This window comes from Salmo salar, chromosome ssa17 (assembly GCF_905237065.1).
Source record: "Salmo salar chromosome ssa17, Ssal_v3.1, whole genome shotgun sequence".
Lineage (NCBI taxonomy): Eukaryota > Metazoa > Chordata > Actinopteri > Salmoniformes > Salmonidae > Salmo > Salmo salar.
Window position 1 is genome coordinate 9,267,610 of NC_059458.1, and position 20,955 is coordinate 9,288,564.

General features: G+C 44.2%; 1 protein-coding gene across 4 annotated transcripts in view; it reads left to right on the forward strand.

The window, feature by feature from the left end:
- Positions 1-3,079, forward strand: part of LOC106575104 (partitioning defective 3 homolog B) — a 188,408-nt gene extending 185,329 nt beyond the window's left edge. For all 4 annotated transcript variants that reach the window (XM_014151297.2, XM_045698766.1, XM_014151298.2 and 1 more), the window contains one exon: positions 377-3,079. In XM_014151297.2, the coding sequence (XP_014006772.2) occupies positions 377-743 (367 nt within the window). In that variant the 3' untranslated portion in view covers positions 744-3,079. The remainder of the gene's footprint in view (positions 1-376) is intronic.
- The last annotated feature ends 17,876 nt before the right edge of the window (positions 3,080-20,955 follow it).

A 20,955-nucleotide genomic window follows, 5' to 3' on the forward strand; every position in this document is an offset into this window, starting at 1 on the left:
GCTTTGGTCCTGGTTGTTGGCTGTGTGTGTAACTTAGCCCAGGCAGGGCAGAGCGTGAGCAGGGAAAATGTGAATGGGGCTGTGAAAGGTGATCCATCCTGCCTCTGTGAGTCACCCTGAGTGTCTCCTTACCCCAGGAGCTTAGCCACCTAATCACCCCACAGTCACTGGGAGGGAATCTGAGACACCCAGCTGCCTGTAGCCTCCTTACTGCGCTACCCCCCCCCTGGGTCACACACTCACACACTCAATCAGATATGTGCATTTACACACAAGCATATGCACACACACAAGTTGACTGAAAACACATTTTTAGGGAAAAAATGGTCTACACTCTAATGTTTCTGTCCTCTGTGTGTGGGTGTGTGTGTCGCAGGAGAACGGATCCAAATGACTACCCCACCCAGTCTAGGACAGCACCCGGTTACCCCGGCCGGGACAACTACTACCCCCCTAGAGAGGCCCAGCCCCGCCCCTCCAGCCTGCCTCGGGTCACCTCGTCCGCTGGGCCACCGCAGGTGGACCCCAGGTACTACCAAACCTCGCCCCACCGGGCTGCTCAGCGCCAGGATGTGACCCCCACACCAGGCACCCGTGCCCCCCGCTACGAGACAGTGGGCAGGGGCGGTTACCGTGACGCCAGCCCCGGACGCTTCGCCAGCCCCGAGCGCCACGGCGACGGCTACAGGGACGGCAGGCAGCCGGACCCACGCCAGAAGAACTCAATGATCGGAGCGGTGTAGGTGTGATAGCTAGATGGACTCAGACTGGGGTTGCAGAATTCTGGAAACTTTCCCAAAATTCCAGATTTCCCAGAAATCCCAGTTGGAAGATTCCCAGGATTCTACCTTATTTGATTTCTTCTTGATTCCCTGGATCTTCCAACCCGGGATTTCTGGAAAACCTGGGAATTTTGTAAAGATTACTGACTACTCCAACCCTAAATCAGACGCACTCGTTGCTTCTCTACAGCCCCCCGTCTGAAAACATCCTCGCCCCCCTGCCTCGTTTGGTGTCTCCGGATCTGAACAAATCAGACTGGTGTAAGTAATAAGGCTCCAACTAGATGTCCAATGGGCTTGAGCCATACTGCTTACACCTATCCAGGTCTTTGAGATCTACAAACATCAAAGCAGTAGGGGAAGTGTTCTCTATTCCGTATCTAGTGCACTTCTTTGGACCAGGTCAAAAGTAGTGCACTGTGTAGGGAATAGGGTGCCATTTGGCAGGGTTGGTTTATGGACCAGACCATCATCGGAACACCACTCCTCTCAGCTGCTGACACGTTTTAGAAGCAGTGAAGGTCTGTGTGTGTACTGTATGTATAGAGGTATGTTTAGAAATGTTTCTTTATGTGTGTGTGGGGATGTAAATAATGACTTTAGATTCACAGGGGTCCAGAATGACTGGAGGTCGACATAATGTACAGATTGGAAAGAGACTTTTAATTGAATACCAGCCGAGCTCTTGCAGGGTTGCTGGCTTGCACAAACTTAAAGACAGGCCCCTCCCCTTCTGGAACAACAGTGAGAGGCCAGGGATGGTAAAATTAGGGTTTCGAGATAACGGAAGACAAAAAGACGACTGGACAAGAAGTTGACACTGGACAGGAAGTTGATCCTAAGAAACAAGGTCGGAGGAACAGGAAGTGAGGAACAGGAAATGAAGTCCATATCGAAGCATCTTTTCCCTCCTGCCGTGTCTCTTCCATCTGCCTTTTTAGATGTGGGTGTTTTTTGAATTTGTTTTGATTTGGTTGTGGCCTTTGCTAAAAACCTTCCATTTAACTGTTGTTTGCCTATAACAAAATTCTGCTGCCCATAATGTATTTTTTTAAGTAAAGTATAATGTGTGTGGTGTTTATGATTAAAATGGCTATGTCAAATTTGGGTTATGTAATCATAAAGACACTGTTGAACAAATGAAATGTTCTGTGTTGACTAACTATATTCATCACATCACATGTCCCAAACGGCACCCTATCCCCTATATACTGCACTTTTGAGCAGAACCCATATGGGCTGTGTCCATAGCCTTATGAGACCTGGTCAATAGTAGTGCACTAAATAGGGAATACGGTGCCAGTCTCCAGTGATGAAGGCCTAAGAGAGACACTTGAACATATTACTCATATGCACTGGGATAATCCTTTCTCGCCATTGATATCATTTCCCTTGTGTGATGGTAAAAAACCACAACGCTGACCATATCATGTTGTACGTTAATGATGATACATTTTATATTATGCTGTGCATTTAAATATACATTGTAAATGATCATATGCAGTATGCAAAGATAAATTCATTTATTGTTCACCAATTTAGCGGTATCATTTTACAGGATGATGAAATTGCAAAGTTATGCAAATGATCCCGACTATCAATCGCCAATATGATGACTCATCTCGCCCCAAATGATTCATTAAGATTTTCAACTCCGTTTAGCTTTCCCATTGGAGATAAATTAGCCCTCTATGATAACAGAGAGGCCCAGGGTGCGTCCCAAATGGCACCCTATTCTCTACATAGTGCCATGCTTTTGACCAGGGCCCATTGAACCAGCTCATAGGGCTCTAGTCAAAAGTATTGCATTATTTAGGGAATAGGATGCCATTTGGGACGCAGAACCCAGTCTTACTGCTGATAAAGACTGAAACACACTCAACGATTAAAACTGAGATCTCTGTGCTGAAGTGATTACCTCCCAATTTGCTCCCACAGAAATGGAAGATCTGGCTGATTGGTGGAATTAGAGGTTGAAATGACGATAATTAGAATCTGTTGAGGGCTCATTTTATAAGTTAGTGTTTAATTACTGCCGAGGCCAGTCAGTGTGTTTCAGACTTCATCCCAAATGGCACCCTATTTCCTACATAGTGCATTGCTTTTGACCAGGGCCAGTAGGGCATATTGGGGACGATTCTGACCCGAGTTAAGCATGCGTAAATGGAACGTAATTCCCTTGAATGCACTCTCTCTCTGCGTATTCTGACCCTGAATTTATGCATGATAATAGCATGCTGTTCACCCGCTATTTGTTTTGGATGGAGACCTAAGAAATAAAGGTGTGTTTGAGGTGTCTACAGCTGTATTCTGACCTTGACTTAATGCCACGACCTTTACGCGTGAGGAAATCATGAATAACATATGTATTGTGGCCCATTTTCCTCAGTGAATTAGGCTATAAATAGCTATGCAGTTATTCAAACATTTTATTGTGTGCCCTCATAATTTGCGTGGATTCAATTTGGAATACCAAGCTATAGGTTTGTAGGGCTGAACCTGCCAAGTTGATGTATGCACTTTAAAATGTTTTAATTATATACCCAAGCTTTTTTCCATTTTATTTTACAATTTGTATCATGTTAAATATTAGCCACTATCAGGAGTCACTGTCAGTAATACCCACATAGACTGAACAAAAATATAAACACCACATGTAAAGTGTTGGGCCCATGTTTTGAGCTGAAATAAAAAATCCCAGAAATATTCCATTCTCACTAAAAGCTTATTTCTCTAATTTTGTGCACAAATTTGTTTTCATCCCTGTTAGTTAGCAATTCTCCTTTGCCAAGATAATCCATACACTTGACAGGGGTGGCATATCAAGAAGCAGGTTAAACAACATGATCATTACACATGTGCACCTTGTGTTGGGGACAGTAAAAGGCCACTCTAAAATCTGCAAATGTGTCACACAACACAATGCCACAGATGTTTCAAGTTTCAAAAGACCGTACAATTGGCGTGCTGACTGCAGGGATGTCCACCAGAGCTGTTGCCAGATAATTTAATGTTCATTTCTCTACCATAAGCTGTCTCCCAATGTTGTTTTAGAGAATTTGGCTGTATGTCCAACCGGCCTCACAACTGCAGACCACATGTATGGCGGTGTGTGGGCAAGTAGTTTGCTGATGTCAACTTTGTGAACAGAGTACCCCTCGGTGGCGGTGGGGTTATGGTATAGGCAGGTATAAGCTAGGGACAACGAAAACAATTGCATTTTATCGATGGCGATTTGAATGCACAGAGATACCATGACGAGATCCTGAGGCCCATTGTCGTGCCATTTATCCGCCGCCATCACCTCATGTTTCAGCATTGTAATACACGGCCCCATGTCGCAAGGATCTGTACACAATTGCTGGAAGCTGAAAATGTCCCAGTTCTTCCATGGCCTGCATACTCACCAGACATGTCACCCATTGAGCATGTTTGGGGTGCTCTGCATTGACGTGTACGACACCGTGTTCCAGTTCCCGCCAATATCCAGCAACTTCGCACAGCCATTGAAGAGGAGTGGGACAACATTCCATAGGCCACAATCAACAGCCTGATCAACTCTATGCGAAGGCCATGTGTCACACTGTATGAGGCAAATGGTGGTCACACCAGATACTGACTGGTTTTCTGATCCACGCCAGGCTAACGTTGTGCAATAATTTGGGACATGTAGCCTATTTGAATCATTATGGAACTCACATTATGGACCACACGTAGCAGGTTAAACTTGGAGCACGGTTCACTGGGCCGTTTTCATACAGTTAAATGATTAGTGAGGATTAGGGTATATTTATAGGACTATTGTTCAACCCTTATTGTACACTTTTTTTCCCACCTTCCTATAACTCATGGATTGAACTTGAATATGACTACTTTCAGGATGACTCAAACCACTGTATTACTGATTCATCAATCTATTTTGTACGTAAAGGCTCTCCAAACCTTATGATTCATTCATACTTTCCTAACCCTAACCTAAAATGTGCATAAATAAGGGAACCACTCCTGCAAAGGCCGTTACGCACCTGCATAAGGTAAGTCTAAATACCAACTACTGTGAAGTGTGTTGAAAAGGCAAACATTTCCTAAGTCGGAATCGGGCCCATAGGGAATAGGGTGTCATTTGGGATGCATCCTTAAACTTCCACAGGTCACTGTCTGTACCCTGTACCCAGACTATGGTGAATCACCTTGACACCCTTCACTCTACCTGGGTCTTGTTCATTAGTGCACACCGTATCAAAACCTTTTTGCAACAGAAAAATAAATGTCCATTTAGTCCAGGTAGCCGCCTTCCAGTTTCAATTTGTTTTCTTCTGTTTGATGCCTAGTCAATACAACCCAGACTGGGTTGAAACATTTTTACATTTTTACATTTTAGTCATTTAGCAGACGCTCTTATCCAGAGCGACTTACAAATTGGTGCATTCACCTATAATATCCAGTGGAACAACCACTTTACAATAGTGCATCTAAATCTTTTAAGGGGGGGGGGTTAGAAGGATTACCTTATCCTATCCCAGGTATTCCTTGAAGAGGTGGGGTTTCAGGTGTCTCCGGAAGGTGGTGATTGACTCCGCTGAAACACCCTGACCCCTTTACCTTATGGGTTGTGTTCATTAGTGTTGTGTTCAAAATGTTCTGCAAAGGAAAATGTGAATGAGCTTTCTTATTGGACAAGTCCAGGTAGTCCATTCGTGTTTCAGGCCATTTTTCTGCATTTGTTGCCTAATGAACACGATTCTGACAAAAAAAGAGGTTTATGCAGATGTGATAATATGTATTTGTAATGCGTGGTATCTATGCATGTCTTTGTCTCTAATCTTTAGGATATACCATATAGGATACAGAGAACCTCAAAGATATTGTGGTAAGCATCAATTTAAAGGGAACTCCAAACAAACTTAAATATGGCTGCCAGGCCTCACACTATGTATTACTTTAAATTTGAGTGTCTGTCCCATTATGATCCTTCTACTTCTGAGAGCCAGGACTGTCTGTCAGTCTGTGCGAGTGTGTTGTCTGTGTCAGTCTGACTGTCTGTAAGAGTCTGTCTGTCTGTAAGAGTGTGGGTCTGTATCAACGTGTGTGTGTCTCACTCCCACTCAAGCACGGTCACAGAAGGACACAATAAATCTACTATCACACCGCATGACAAATCTACTGTCACACCCCATTATATGGAGTCGGCCACGTTCACAGGGTCGCGGTCCCTCATTTGCTGCCTCAGACATCTTTTCATGCTTTGTTGGGTTTGTTTCTAATCTTCATGTCAAGGTCTTATCATTTCCCCACTTTGAGACAGAAGTCGTCTCGCTCTAATAAAAGGCCTATCTGGTGAGTCACATTTCCACTCCGTTTTCTTCTTCCTCTGCCAGTTCTGAATACCTGGCCTTTGGATTTTTGATATCCTAGAAATTCAGCTAATTTCTTAGCTTTTTTTCTCTTCTAAGTCCTATTTGTCAGTTCTGAATGTCTGGTCTTTGTCTTTTTGATCTCCTCAATTTTACAAATGTATGACCTTTTTATAATATATTTTTTTACTTGTTTTCTTTTTCGGGGCTAGGTCGAAGGGGTGTTGTGAATTCATTTGAAACCTCCTAATTTCACATTCTGATGTGAATCCCCCCCCCAAAAAAAACACGTAATCCTAAAAAAACAATGCTCAGGGTGCTCTAGTCGTTTCTCGAAAGCAGAAAATAGGCAGACACGGTATTCCCTTGATATGTTCTTCAGCTTCCCTATTCCACCAGCGCCTCCTAGCACACCTTAGCTTGTTAACATCTGTCAATCAAAGCCCTACTCTGGAGCGGGTGAAGCGGGAAAGAGTTATCACTCCCATGCGGCCCCTAAAATAATTCTAGAGCTGAGCGTTCAGGAGCATGTAGGAGTCCCGTATGCCCTCGCATTGCCCGAACCGCAATAACAGACGGATGCTCGCTCTCTTTATGACCTCACCCTCTTCATAAAACCACATTCCGATGCATTAAGCCCTATTCCATCGTCCATCACCGCTGCCCGCATTCATTTCAACCCCTCCTTATCATGACATCATGAGCTCCGTATCGGAGTTAATCAGACTTCACTGCGTAGCCTGAGTGGATTTCCTCATTTTATTATACACTCCATTATAAAGCCAGAGACTCCTGAGCTGGGTCCCAAATGTCACCCTCTACCTATATCGTTCACCAATTTTGACCAGAGTTCAAAAGTAGTGCTCTATGTAGGGAATAGGGTGCCATTTGGGATGCAAATGGTCTTGGGGTTATATGGGCCATGGGAAAAGGAAAGTGGGTGGGTAACGTGGAGTTAAAAAGGGGATTGTTTAAGTGGGTGCTTCAATGGAGATGGGAATGACGGGCTGATGAGTTAGTTAGTCGTTGACTGGACCTTCACCTGTCCTCGTACCCATTGGACTAACACAGCCGTCTGCAGAAAGTGCTGTGGCTGTTTCAGCTGGCTCCGGGGTGAAATTTTCCCTAGGTACAGATCTAGGATCAGCTTCCTCTCCCCTAATCTAATCTTAAACCTTAACTGAACTCAAGAACCAACTTCTCTCGTTGAAAATAGCATATGTGACATCGATAGTCGTCAGAAACATCTATTAATGCCAAAATTGACAAAGCGCAAGTAGGATCTGACCCTTTTTTTACAATTTTCGCCTAAAATGACATACCAAACTCTAACTGCCTATCAGAACCTGAAGCAAGGATGTGCATATTCTTCATACCATTTCAAAGAAAACACTTTGAAGTTTGTGGAAATGTGAAATTAATGTAGGAGAATATAACACATTAGATCTGGTAAAAAAAAAATACGAAGAAAAAAACAACCGTTTTTTTTTAACCATCTTTGAAATTCGAGAGGCCATAATGTATTATTCCAGCCCAGATGCAATTTAGATTTTGGCCACTAGATGGTAGCAGTGTATGTGCAGACTGAGCCAATGAACCATTGCATATCTGTTCAAAACGTTGTAACAAGACTACCCAAATGTACCTAATTGGTTTATTAATACATTTTCAAGTTCATAATTGTGCACTCTCCTCAGACAATAGCGTGGTATTATTTTACTGTAATAGCTACTGTAAATTGGACAGTGCAGTTAGATTAACAAGAATTTAAGCTTTCTGCCCGATTCCGTAGAGGTTCATTTTGGTAGTAAAGTCAATATCGTCCAAACGGAGTTTTGTGAGATTTGTGTACAAGACTTCATAATGACTTGAGGTTTGGGTTTTGATTTCAACAATACCCACTACCACGGGATATCCCTGACCTGTTCACCGGACGTGCTACCTGTCCCAGACCTGCTGTTTTCAACTCTCTAGATACAGCAGGAGCGGTAGAGATACTCTGAATGATCGGCTATGAAAAGCCAACTGACATTTACTCCTGAGGTCCGACCTGTTGCACCCTCGACAACTACTGTGATTATTATTATTTCACCATGCTGGTCATTTATGAACATTTGAACATCTTGGCCATGTTCTGTTATCGTCTCCACCCGGCACAGCCAGAAGAGGACTTGGCCACCCCTAATAGCCAGGTTCCTCTCTAGGTTTGTTCCTAGGTTTTGGCCTTTCTTGGGAGTTTTTCCTAGCCACCGTGCTTCTACACCTACATTGCTTGCTGTTTGGGGTTTTAGGCTGGGTTTCTGTACAGCACTTTGAGATATCAGCTGATCTAAGAAGGGCTATATAAATACATTTGATTTGATTAAACTGCTGGGGTGATTGTGATCTATCCAATACTGCACCAAACACATTAGCAACAGTTGAAGTCGGAAGTTTACATACACCTTAGCCAAATACATTTAAACTCAGTTTTTCACAATTCCTGACATTCAAGTAATAATTCCCTGTCTTAGGTCAGTTAGGATCACCACTTTATTTTAAGAATGTGAAATGTCAGAATAATAGTAGAGAATGATTTATTTCAGCTTTTATTTCTTTCTTCACATTCCCACTGGGTCAGAAGTTTACATACACTCAATTAGTATTTGGTAGCATTGCCTTTAAATTGTTTAACTTGGGTCAAATGTTTTGGGTAGCCTTCCACAAGCTTCCCACAATACGTTGGGTGAATTTTGGCCCATTCCTCCTAACAGAGCTGGTTTTTCAGTTCTGCCCACACGTTTTCTATAGGATTGAGGTCAGGGCTTTGTGATGGCCACTCCAATACCTTGACTTTGTTGTCCTTAAGCCACTTTGCCACAACTTTGGAAGTATGCTTGGGGTCATTGTCCATTTGGAAGACCCATTTGTGACCAAGCTTTAACTTCCTGACTGATGTCTTGAGATGTTTATTCAATATATCCACATAATTTTCCTTCCTCATGATGCCATCTATTTTGTGAAGTGCACCAGTCCCTCCTGCTGCAAAGCACCCCCACAACATGATGCTACCACCCCCGTGCTTCACGATTGGGATGGTGTTCTTTGGCTTGCAAGCCTCCCCCTTTTTCCTCCAAACAAAATGATGGTCATTATGGCCAAACAGTATTTTTGTTTCATCAGAACAGAGGACATTTCTACAAAAAGTACGATCTTTGTCCCCATGTGCAGTTGCAAACTGTAGCCTGGCTTTTTTATGGTGGTTTTGGAGCAGTGACTTCTTCCTTGCTGAGCGGCCTTTCAGGTTATGTCGATATAGGACTCGTTTTACTGTGGATATAAATACTTTTGTACCTGTTTCCTCCAGCATCTTCACAAGGTCCTTTGCTGCGGTTATGGGATTGATTTGCACTTTTCGCACCAAAGTACGTTCATCTCAACGAGACATGCGGTATGACGGCTGCATGGTCCCATGGTATTTATTCTTGCGTACTATTGTTTGTACAGATGAATGTGGTACCTTCAGGCGTTTGGAAATTGCTCCCAAGGATGAACCAGAGGTCTTGGCTGATTTCTTTTGATTTTCCCATGATGTCAAGCTAGCTACATAGTTGCCTTTGTATCATGTTAAGGTGTAGTACTGAAACTATCGAGGTTACCTAGCCAGCTACTCTTTCAAACAAAGTTACCAACGCAGCCACTGCTAGCTAGCCTACTTCACCAGCCAGCAGTACTGTATCATTTTAATTATTTTAGTCAATAAGATTTTTGCAACGTAAGCTTAACTTTCTGAACATTCGAGACGTGTAGACCACTTGTCATTCCAATCTCCTTTGCATTAGCGTAGCCTCTTCTGTAGCCTGTCAACTATGTGTCTGTCTATCCCTGTTCTCTCCCCTCTGCACAGGCCATACAAACGCTTCACACCGCGTGGCCGCTGCCACTCTAACCTGGTGGTCCCAGCGCGCACAACCCAGGCAGAGTTCATCTCAGCCTATGCTACCCTCCAGTCCCTCGACTTCTTGGCGCTGACGGAAACATGGATTACCACAGATAACACTGCTACTCCTACTGCTCTCTCCTCGTCTGCCCACGTGTTCTCGCACACCCCGAGAGCTTCTGGTCAGCGGGGTGGTGGCACTGGGATCCTCATCTCTCCCAAGTGGACATTCTCTCTTTCTCCCCTGACCCATCTGTCTATCGCCTCCTTTGAATTCCATGCTGTCACAGTTACCAGCCCTTTCAAGCTTAACATCCTTATCATTTATCGCCCTCCAGGTTCCCTTGGAGAGTTCATCAATGAGCTTGACGCCTTGATAAGTTCCTTTCCTGAGGATGGCTCACCTCTCACAGTTCTGGGTGACTTTAACCTCCCCACGTCTACCTTTGACTCATTCCTCTCTGCCTCCTTCTTTCCACTCCTCTCCTCTTTTGACCTCACCCTCTCACCTTCCCCCCCTACTCACAAGGCTTGACCTCATCTTTACTAGATGCTGTTCTTCCACTAATCTCATTGCAACTCCCCTCCAAGTCTCCGACCACTACCTTGTATCCTTTTCCCTCTCGCTCTCCTCCAACACTTCTCACTCTGTCCCTACTCGGATGGTATTGCGCCGTCGCAACCTTCGCTCTCTCTCTCCCGCTACTCTCTCCTCTTCCATCCTATCATCTCTTCCCTCTGCTCAAACCTTCTCCAACCTATCTCCTGATTCTGCCTCCTCAACCCTCCTCTCCTCCCTTTCTGCATCCTTTGACTCTCTATGTCCCCTATCCTCCAGGCCGGCTCGGTCCTCCCCTCCTGCTCCGTGGCTCGACGACTCATTGCGAACTCACAGAACAGGGCTCCGGGCAGCCGAGCGGAAATGGAGGAAAACTCGCCTCCCTGCGGACCTGGCATCCTTTCACTCCCTCCTCTCTACATTTTCCTCTTCTGTCTCTGCTGCTAAAGCCACTTTCTACCACTCTAAATTCCAAGCATCTGCCTCTAACCCTAGGAAGCTCTTTGCCACCTTCTCCTCCCTCCTGAATCCTCCTCCCCCTCCCCCTCCTCCCTCTCTGCGGATGACTTCGTCAACCATTTTGAAAAGAAGGTCGACGACATCCGATCCTCGTTTGCTAAGTCAAACGACACCGCTGGTCCTGCTCACACTGCCCTACCCTGTGCTTTGACCTCTTTCTCCCCTCTCTCTCCGGATGAAATCTCGCGTCTTGTGACGGCCCGGCCGCCCAACAACCTGCCCTCTTGACCCTATCCCATCCTCTCTTCTCCAGACCATTTCCGGAGACCTTCTCCCCTACCTCACCTCGCTCATCAACACATCCTTGACCGCTGGCTACGTCCCTTCCGTCTTCAAGAGAGCGAGAGTTGCACCCCTTCTGAAAAAACCTACACTCGATCCCTCCGATGTCAACAACTACAGACCAGTATCCCTTCTTTCTTTTCTCTCCAAAACTCTTGAACGTGCTGTCCTTGGCCAGCTCTCCTGCTATCTCTCTCAGAATGACCTTCTTGATCCAAATCAGTCAGGTTTCAAGACTGGTCATTCAACTGAGACTGCTCTTCTCTGTGTCACGGAGGCTCTCCGCACTGCTAAAGCCTACTTTCTCTCCTCTGCTCTCATCCTTCTAGACCTATCTGCTGCCTTTGATACTGTGAACCATCAGATCCTCCTCTCCACACTCTCCGAGTTGGGCATCTCCGGTGCGGCCCACGCTTGGATTGCGTCCTACCTGACAGGTCGCTCCTACCAGGTGGCGTGGCGAGAATCTGTCTCCGCACCACGTGCTCTCACCACTGGTGTCCCCCAGGGCTCTGTTCTAGGCCCTCTCCTATTCTCGCTATACACCAAGTCACTTGGCTCTGTCATATCCTCACATGGTCTCTCCTATCATTGCTATGCAGACGACACACAATTAATCTTCTCCTTTCCCCCTTCTGATAACCAGGTGGTGAATCACATCTCTGCATGTCTGGCAGACATATCAGTGTGGATGATGGATCACCACCTCAAGCTGAACCTCGGCAAGACGGAGCTGCTCTTCCTCCCGGGGAAGGACTGCCCGTTCCATGATCTCGCCATCACGGTTGACAACTCCATTGTGTCCTCCTCCCAGAGTGCTAAGAACCTTGGCGTGACCCTGGACAACACCCTGTCGTTCTCCACTAACATCAAGGCGGTGACCCGATCCTGTAGGTTCATGCTCTACAACATTCGCAGAGTACGACCCTGCCTCACACAGGAAGCGGCGCAGGTCCTAATCCAGGCACTTGTCATCTCCCGTCTGGATTACTGCAACTCGCTGTTGGCTGGGCTCCCTGCCTGTGCCATTAAACCCCTACAACTCATCCAGAATGCCGCAGCCCGTCTGGTGTTCAACCTTCCCAAGTTCTCTCACGTCACCCCGCTCCTCCGCTCTCTCCACTGGCTTCCAGTTGAAGCTCGCATCCACTACAAGACCATGGTGCTTGCCTACGGAGCTGTGAGGGGAAAGGCACCTCCGTACCTTCAGGCTCTGATCAGGCCCTACACCCAAACAAGGGCACTGCATTCATCCACCTCTGGCCTGCTCGCCTCCCTACCTCTGAGGAAGCACAGTTCCCGCTCAGCCCAGTCAAAACTGTTCGCTGTTCTGGCACCCCAATGGTGGAACAAGCTCCCTCACGACGCCAGGACAGTGGAGTCAATCACCACCTTCCGGAGACACCTGAAACCCCACCTCTTTAAGGAATACCTAGAATAGGATTAAGTAATCCTTCTAACCCCCCCCCCCCCTTAAAAGATTTACATGCACTATTGTAAAGTGGTTGTTCCACTGGATATCATAAGGTGAATGCACCAATTTGTAAGTCGCTCTCGATAAGAACGTCTGCTAAATGACTTAAATGTAAATGTAGGCCTTGAAATATATCCACAGGTACACCTCCAATTGACTCAAATGATGTCAATTAGCCTACCAGAATTTTCTAAAGCCATAACATCATTTTCTGGAATTTTCCAAGCTGTTTAAAGGCACAGTCAATTTCTGTATGTAAACTTCTGACCCACTGGAATTGTGATACAGTGAAATAATCTCTCTGTAAACAATTGTTGGAAAAATTACTTGTGTCATGCGCACAATAGATGTCCTAACCAACTTGCCAAAACTATAGTTTGTTAACAAGAAATTTGTGGAGTGGTTGAATAACAAGTTTTAATGACTCCAGCCTAAGTGTAATTTAAACTTCCAACTTCAACTGTAGACGTAAAATTGCGCTACTGAAATCCCCTCTGCAAAAATGTCAATTTATTAGAGATTTCTTGAGGTATCTTATATTCATTCTAACTATTTTGAAGAAGTGATACTGGATTTGATCCTATGGCGTCTCATGGGGGACAAACATCAGTAAATGCCACATCGAACCACACCCCCAAAACTGAAATCTCGTTTTTCTTATTGAGCAACAGAAAAACACGTGCGGAATCGGTTCGTTCAGTCGCTCTTTAACCATTAGTGGGCGAAAGCAAAACTGACACAAGATCAAGGGCAAGGTTGTCCAATTCAGTTTTTTGTTTCTAACTGGTAGTTATTTGCACCCACCTGGTGTCCCAGGTCTGAATCAGTACTTGATCAGAAGGAGAGGATGCAAATGAGTGTTTTGGCCGTCCAGGACCGACATTGAACAGCCCTGGTCTAGGGGCAACTTCATCCAATTTGACTTATTTTATTTATTCGGCTGACTTATTTGTGAGATTTCTCCTTTGAATCAGACTTGGTACATGGTATAAGTGTGCAATTCTGTGCTGTGACTATTCCTTCTTGTATAGTAACCTGGTGTAAATTTGTGCCACATTTTACCATGAAAGCACTGGCTGCTTCCCCTACTTTCAGTCAGTCACACACGAGAACCAACCACCATCTTTTTCAACCGACCGTTGTCATAGCAACGCCGTGGCTCCTGGCACAGCATGCCTCACTGTGGGGGCAGGGGGCCAATGAACATGCTAGTCTGTTTGTCATTCAATACCTCAGATAAAGTTATTAGCTCAGGTGTTAGCATGTGGCTAACATAACCTATACAAGTTTACACTGTGACTCAGTGATATGACGTTGCCACGGGCAGCTGTTTACTTTGCATCAAACTAATCAAATAGTGTTTGCGGTTCCTGTCTGGTTTGTGGTATTTTACTCCGAGTGTTATGACATTCACAACATCACTTTCAGGACTTTCCTTGTAACCGTTATAAATAGCAAAGTTATCTAGAGGGAAAATACTCAATTTAAATACATGGGAACTAAAAGATGGTCTGTGTCCCAAATGGCACCCTATTCCTTATTTAGTGCACTACTTTTGACCTGGGCCCAAACACATGAGCAATGGTGATGTGGCCATGGTGTGTTGAAACTGAACAACTGGATTCCAAAGCTTGGGAGCCCATCCATCTGTCTTTCAGCACCAGGCAGGCTCCAGGCGACACATTCTGTTAGGTACAGATCTAGGATCAGCTAACCCTCCCTTAATCCTAACATTAACCATTAGTCGGGAAAGTGCAAATCTGACCCAAGCATCTAGGGTTAACTTTAACTGCCAGACCCCTGCGCTGAAGGAATGTAAGCATAAAGGAGATTTTTTTAATGTATCTTTATCAGTTAAGAACAAATTCTTATTTACAATGACGGCCTACCGGGGAACAGAGGGTTTAACTGCCTTGTTCAGAGGCAGAACGACAGATTTTTACCTTGTCAGCTCGGGGATTCAATCCAGCAACCTTTTGGTTTCTGTCTCAACGCTCTAACCACTAGGCTACCTGCCTCCTCTAACCACTAGGCTACCTGCCTCCTCTAACCACTAGGCTACCTGCCTCCTCTAACCACTAGGCTACCTGCCTCCTCTAACCACTAGGCTACCTGCCTCCTCTAACCACTAGGCTACCTGCCTCCTCTAACCACTAGGCTACATGCCTCCTCTAACCACTAGGCTACCTGCCTCCTCTAACCACTAGGCTACCTGCCTCCTCTAACCACTAGGCTACCTGCCTCCTCTAACCACTAGGCTACCTGCCAACTCAAGGAGATGCTTGAGTAGTGCCTGACCCAATCTCATACATAGGCATTCACACACCCACATAGAGAGACACACACACACACACACACACACACACACACACTGACAAATAGCCTACACACATACACGGCACTGTGTTCCATGTGAGTGACCGAGAATCCGTTGCCAGCTTGGCACAAGGTGTGAAATTGGTTCCCTTTCCAGAGAAATGCCAGATGTTTTTGTTGGCAGTCACAGGGGTGCCAGGGTCAGAAGTACTAGGTTGCCCTGTGATGGTATGTCAAGTATTCCTGTTAGTTTAACACTCAGATTGATGTGCCTGAGTTTGGTCCAGCAGTTAAGGCTGCTGCCCTTGGCACATGTGGCGGCAGGATAGCCTGGAGGTTAGAGTGTTGGGCTAGTAACTGAAAGGTTGCTGGTTCCTAACCCGGACTTGACAAGGTGAAGAAGAAAAAAAATGTCGCTGTGCTCTTGAGCAAGGACGTTAACCCTCCAAGGGCCCTGGAAAATGGTGACCCTGGTCGTGACCCCACTCTGTGGGTGTCTCAGGGGGCGTTGGGATATGCAAGATACACATTGTACAGGTGTGTAACAGGACAAACATAAGCGCCCAAGCAGACACTGCCTGCTTGGGATTGAGTCCTGTTCCCACCGCACTTCTACACAGTATGTCCTCTATCGGTCTCCCCCTCCTCATTTCATCTCCCTGTCAATAAAACCCCAAAGAATGTAACTTAAAAAAAATCTTGCAACTAAGTAAGTCGGTAAGTCAGTTAAGAACAAAGTCTTCTTTTCAATAATGGCCTAGTGGGTTAACTAGGAACAGTGGGTTGTAACACCACTCAACTTTGTTCAGGGGCAGAACAACAGATTTGTACCTTGTCAGCTCAGGGATTTGAACTTGCAACCTTTCAGTTACTAGCCCAATGCTCTAACCACTAGGCCACGCTGCCGCCCCATTGACTTAGGGTGTTGGGGCATTCCATCCCTTTGTTCCTGAAATAAGTTTTGTAGTGATTCCTATGTTGATGTAAGTCATTTTTGTTGGTCCATGGTGTGTAATGAGGCGTAAACAGATGTTGCACTTGACACATTTATGAAATTACTTATCCCAGTTACTAATAAGCATGCAGCCATTAAGAAAATGACTGTTAAAACTGTTAAATCCCCGTGGATTGATGAGGAATTGAAACATTTTATTGTTGAGAGGGATGAGGCAAAAGGAATGGCAAATAAGTCTGGCTGCACAACCGATTGGCAAACGTACTGCAAATTGAGACATCATGTGACTAAACTGAATAAAAAGAAGAAGAAACTACACTATGAAACAAAGATAAATGACATAAAGAATAATAGTAAAAAGCTTTGGAGCACCGTCAATGAAATGTTGGGAAATAAGGCAAACTCCGCTCCATCATTCATTGAATCAGATGGCTCATTCATTAAAAAAAACGACTGATATTGCCAACTACTTTAATGATTTTTTAATTGGCATGAAACGCTACACATTCAAGTATATCTGACAAAAATGATGGTATGCAGGTATGTGTATGCTCATCTTGCTTTTTAATAAATACAAAATGAACACCAAAATAACAAAGAACGAACGATCGACAAAAACAGTCTGGTCAGGCACAAGGCTAAACACAGAACAATCACCCACAAATAACAAACACAAACACACCCTCATATATGGGACTCTCAATCAAAGGCAGATAGACAACACCTGCCTTCAACTGAGAGTCCCAACCCCAATTAACCAAACACAGAACCAGACATACTATACTAAACATAGAATACCAGAAAACCAAACAGTGCCCAAAAACCCCGGAATACTTAAACCAAATGCCCCTTCAACAAAACACACCACCCCGAACCACATAAAACGAATACCCTCTGCCACGTCCTGACCAAACTACAATACCAATTAACCTTATACTGGTCAGGATGTGACATAAAGTGAGTGTGGAAGAGGTGAAAAAATGGTTTATTAACAATGACAAGACACCGTGGTCTGACAACTTGGTTGGAAAATTACTGAGGATAATAGCAGACAATATTGAATTCTTTAATTTATTAATTTACCATATCTTCAATTTAATCCTACTAGAAAGTGTGTACCCTCAGGCCTGGAGGGAAGCTAAAGTCATTCCGCCACCCAAGAATAGTAAAGCCTCCTTTACTGGCTCAAATAGCCGACCAATCAGCCTGTTACCAACCCTTGGTAAAGTTTTAGAAATTTGTTTTGACCAGATACAATGCTATTTTACAGTAAACAAATTGACAACAGACGTTCAGCCAGCACGCTGGTAGGGAAGGACATTCAACAAGCACAGCACTTACACAAATAACTTGTTGATTTGCTGAGATAAATTGATGATAAAAAGGTTGTGGGGGCTGTTCTGTTAAAAAAATCGTTAAAGTAGTTTAGGCTTTGATTAAAGCCAGTGTGTCTATGTATGCGGATGACTCAACACTATACACGTCAGCTACTACAGCCTGGGTGGCAAGGAATAAGTTCATCCTAAATATTTCAAAAGCTTAAAGCATTCTATTTGGGACAAATCATTCACTAAACTAAATCTTGAAATAAATGTGGAAATTGAGCAAGTTGACGTGACTAAACTGCTTGGACTAACCCTGGATTGTAAACTGTCATGGTCAAAACATATTGATACAACAGTAGCTAAGATGGGGAGAAGTCTGCGCTGCTCTACCTTCTTAACAGCACTATCTCCAAGGCAGGTCCTACAGGCCCTGGTTTTGTCGCACCTGGACTACTGTTCGGTCATGTGGTCAGATGCCACAAATTGGGACTTAGGAAAATTGCAATTGGCTCAGAACAGGGCAGTATGGCTGGCCCTTGGGTGTACACAGAGAGCAAACATGAATAGTATGCATGTCTATCTCTCCTGGCTCAAAGTGGAGGAGAGATTGACTTCATCACTACTTCTATTTGTGAGCGGTGTTGACATGTTGAAAGCACAGAGCTGTCTGTTTAAACGACTAGCACACAGCTCAGACACCCATGCATACCCCACAAGACATGCCACCAGAGGTCTGTTTAAACGACTAGCACACAGCTCAGACACCCATGCATACCCCACAAGACATGTCACCAGAGGTCTCTTCACAGTCCCCAAGCCCAGAACAGACTATGGGAGGCGCACAGTACTACATAGAGCCTTGACTACACAGAACTCTATTCCACATCAGCTAATTGGTGCAAGAAGTAGAATCAGATTTAAAAAAACAGATAAAAATGCACCTTATTGAACAGCGGGGACTGTGAAACAACACAAGCAGACAGACATGCGTTGTCTACACACACGACAATATGCGCACTATCCACACACGTACACATTTTGTGTTGTAGATAAGTGGTAGTGGAGTATGGGCCTGAGGGCACACACTTAGTGTGTTGTGAAATCTGTAATGAATGTATTGTAATGTTTTAATTTTGACGGACCCCAGGAAGAGTAGCTGCCTTGGCAGCAGCTAATGGGGATCCATAATAAATGCAAATAAGACAGAAAAAGACCTGTAACTCTTAACGTTGTAAAATAAATATATGACACATGTTGTGTAAACAGAGATTTTTGGGTGGCTGCTGATTGCGATAAAGTTCAAACTTCAACTCGAACATGTAAAACAAAGATACATGTGGGTAAATGCAGAGTTACATCTATGAAATTAGGCAAACTATGCCGTTTTTATGCTCTGAAAACCTTACTCGATCATCGATTTTTAAGAAGCACAATATAACAGCGTCTGCTAATGACAAATGTTAAGATGTTTGTAATTTACTTTTTATTGATAAGCTATGTTAACATTTGTACGCATTTTCTCAATATCTGAAATTATTAGTGGGAAACATTTAGTTTAAGCCTAGGAACATTTCTGAGCCTCTTTTATGACATTATGGTTGTATTCCAATTGTATTATCTTCACCCTCTCAACCCTTTGCTCTACCCACTTGTTTCAGGTGGATACCCTTTTAAAACCCGATGCAGTTTCCCACCATGTTAAAAGCGTCATTCAAAAACCTAGACGTGTGTTGTTATTCCCTCGGGGTGCAATTAATGATTCATTTAAAACACTTTGGGATGGTTTCACGGACACAGATTAAGCCTAGTACATGGCCAATCACTATAAACAAAAGAAAAAGTGTCCAGCACCAGACTTAATCTGTGTCTGAGAAACCACCTTATATGCATTTAAATCAGTACTAAACTTTTAATGCAATAAACATATGGTGAATTTCAAATATAACTTAACACGTATGATGCATTTGTATCCCCTTAATTGCATTTTCATTCACCACCGCCAACTTGGCTATGTTTTTGTTTTTATATTACTTAAGTTTAAAATCATTTTCACCAATTAAGGTTAAAAACATAAGGAAAGTAAGGAAAGATTGACAAAAGAAAAACCCATCCCATTGAAGGGATACAAATGTTGTCAATATTTAGAACATTTCTCCTATAGCTGCCATTTCCATTGCACATGTCGCAATATATATATTTTTGCTACATTGTTTTCAATGGAAACCTGCATAGTGTTCTCTTTTCACACAGACATTCTGATATATAAATGATGATTGGTGGCTGTATCTAAACACAGTAGTCAATATGGATAATGCTTGGCTTCTGTATTATTGTAACCACTTTCTAGCTGGCTGGTAGTGGTGAGAGAGTTGCTCTTTGGCCACGCACACAAGTGGTGGGTTTGGTGTCAAAATGATCCGTTCTAATTTGAGAATTTATTAGGGTTGGGCCTGGGCTTGTATTTGCACCACATTGTATGTTTTGAGACCAGTGTCAGGGGGAAGTCACCTAAGCCATAGACTGTTCTCTCTGCTACCGCACGACAAGCGGTACCGGAGAGCCAAGTCTAGGACCAAAAGGCTTCTACCCCCAAGCCATAAGACAGCTGAACAATTAATCAAATGGCCACCCAGACTATTTACATTGACCCCCCCCATTTGTTTTTACACTGCTGCTACTCGCTGTTTATTATCTATGCATAGTCACTTTACCCCTACCTACATTAACAAATTACCTCAACTAACCTGTATCCCCGCACATTGACTCAGTACCAGTATCCTGTATGAAGCCTCATAATTGTTATTTTATTGTGTTACTTTTTGTACTTTTTTACTTTAGTTTATCTAGTAAATATTTTCTTAACTCTTTCTTGAACTGCATTGTTGGTTAAGGGCTTCTAAGTAAGCATTTCACAGTAAGGTGTTGTATTCGGCGCATGTGACAAATAAAGTTTGATTTGATTTACATCAGCAAATGTCACGAAGTGCTTAAACAGAAACCCAGCCTAAAACCCCAAACAGCAAGCATTGCAGATTTAGAAGCATAGTGGCTAGGAACAACTCCCTAGAAATGCAGGAACATAGAGAGGAACAAGGCTTTAATGGCTGGCCAGTCCTCTTCTGTCTGTGCTGGGTGGAGATTACAAGAGTACATGGCCATTAAGGTCTGATTGTTCTTCAAGATGTTCAAACATTCATAGATGACCAGCAGGTCAAACAATAATCACAGTGGTTGTAGAGGGTGCAGTAGGTCAGCACCTCAGGAGTAAATGTCAGTTGGCTTTTCATAGCCGAGCATTCAGAGGTCGAGACAGCAGGTGTGGTAGAGAGAGAGAAGAAGGGAGGGAAAAAGAGAGAGAGGGTTTAAAACAGTAGTTCCGGGACAAGGTAGCGTGTCCGGTGAACAGGCCAGGTGAGATGTGAGAATTAGAGGGTGCATTCCGTGGCCCTGTCCGACAATACCCCCGGACA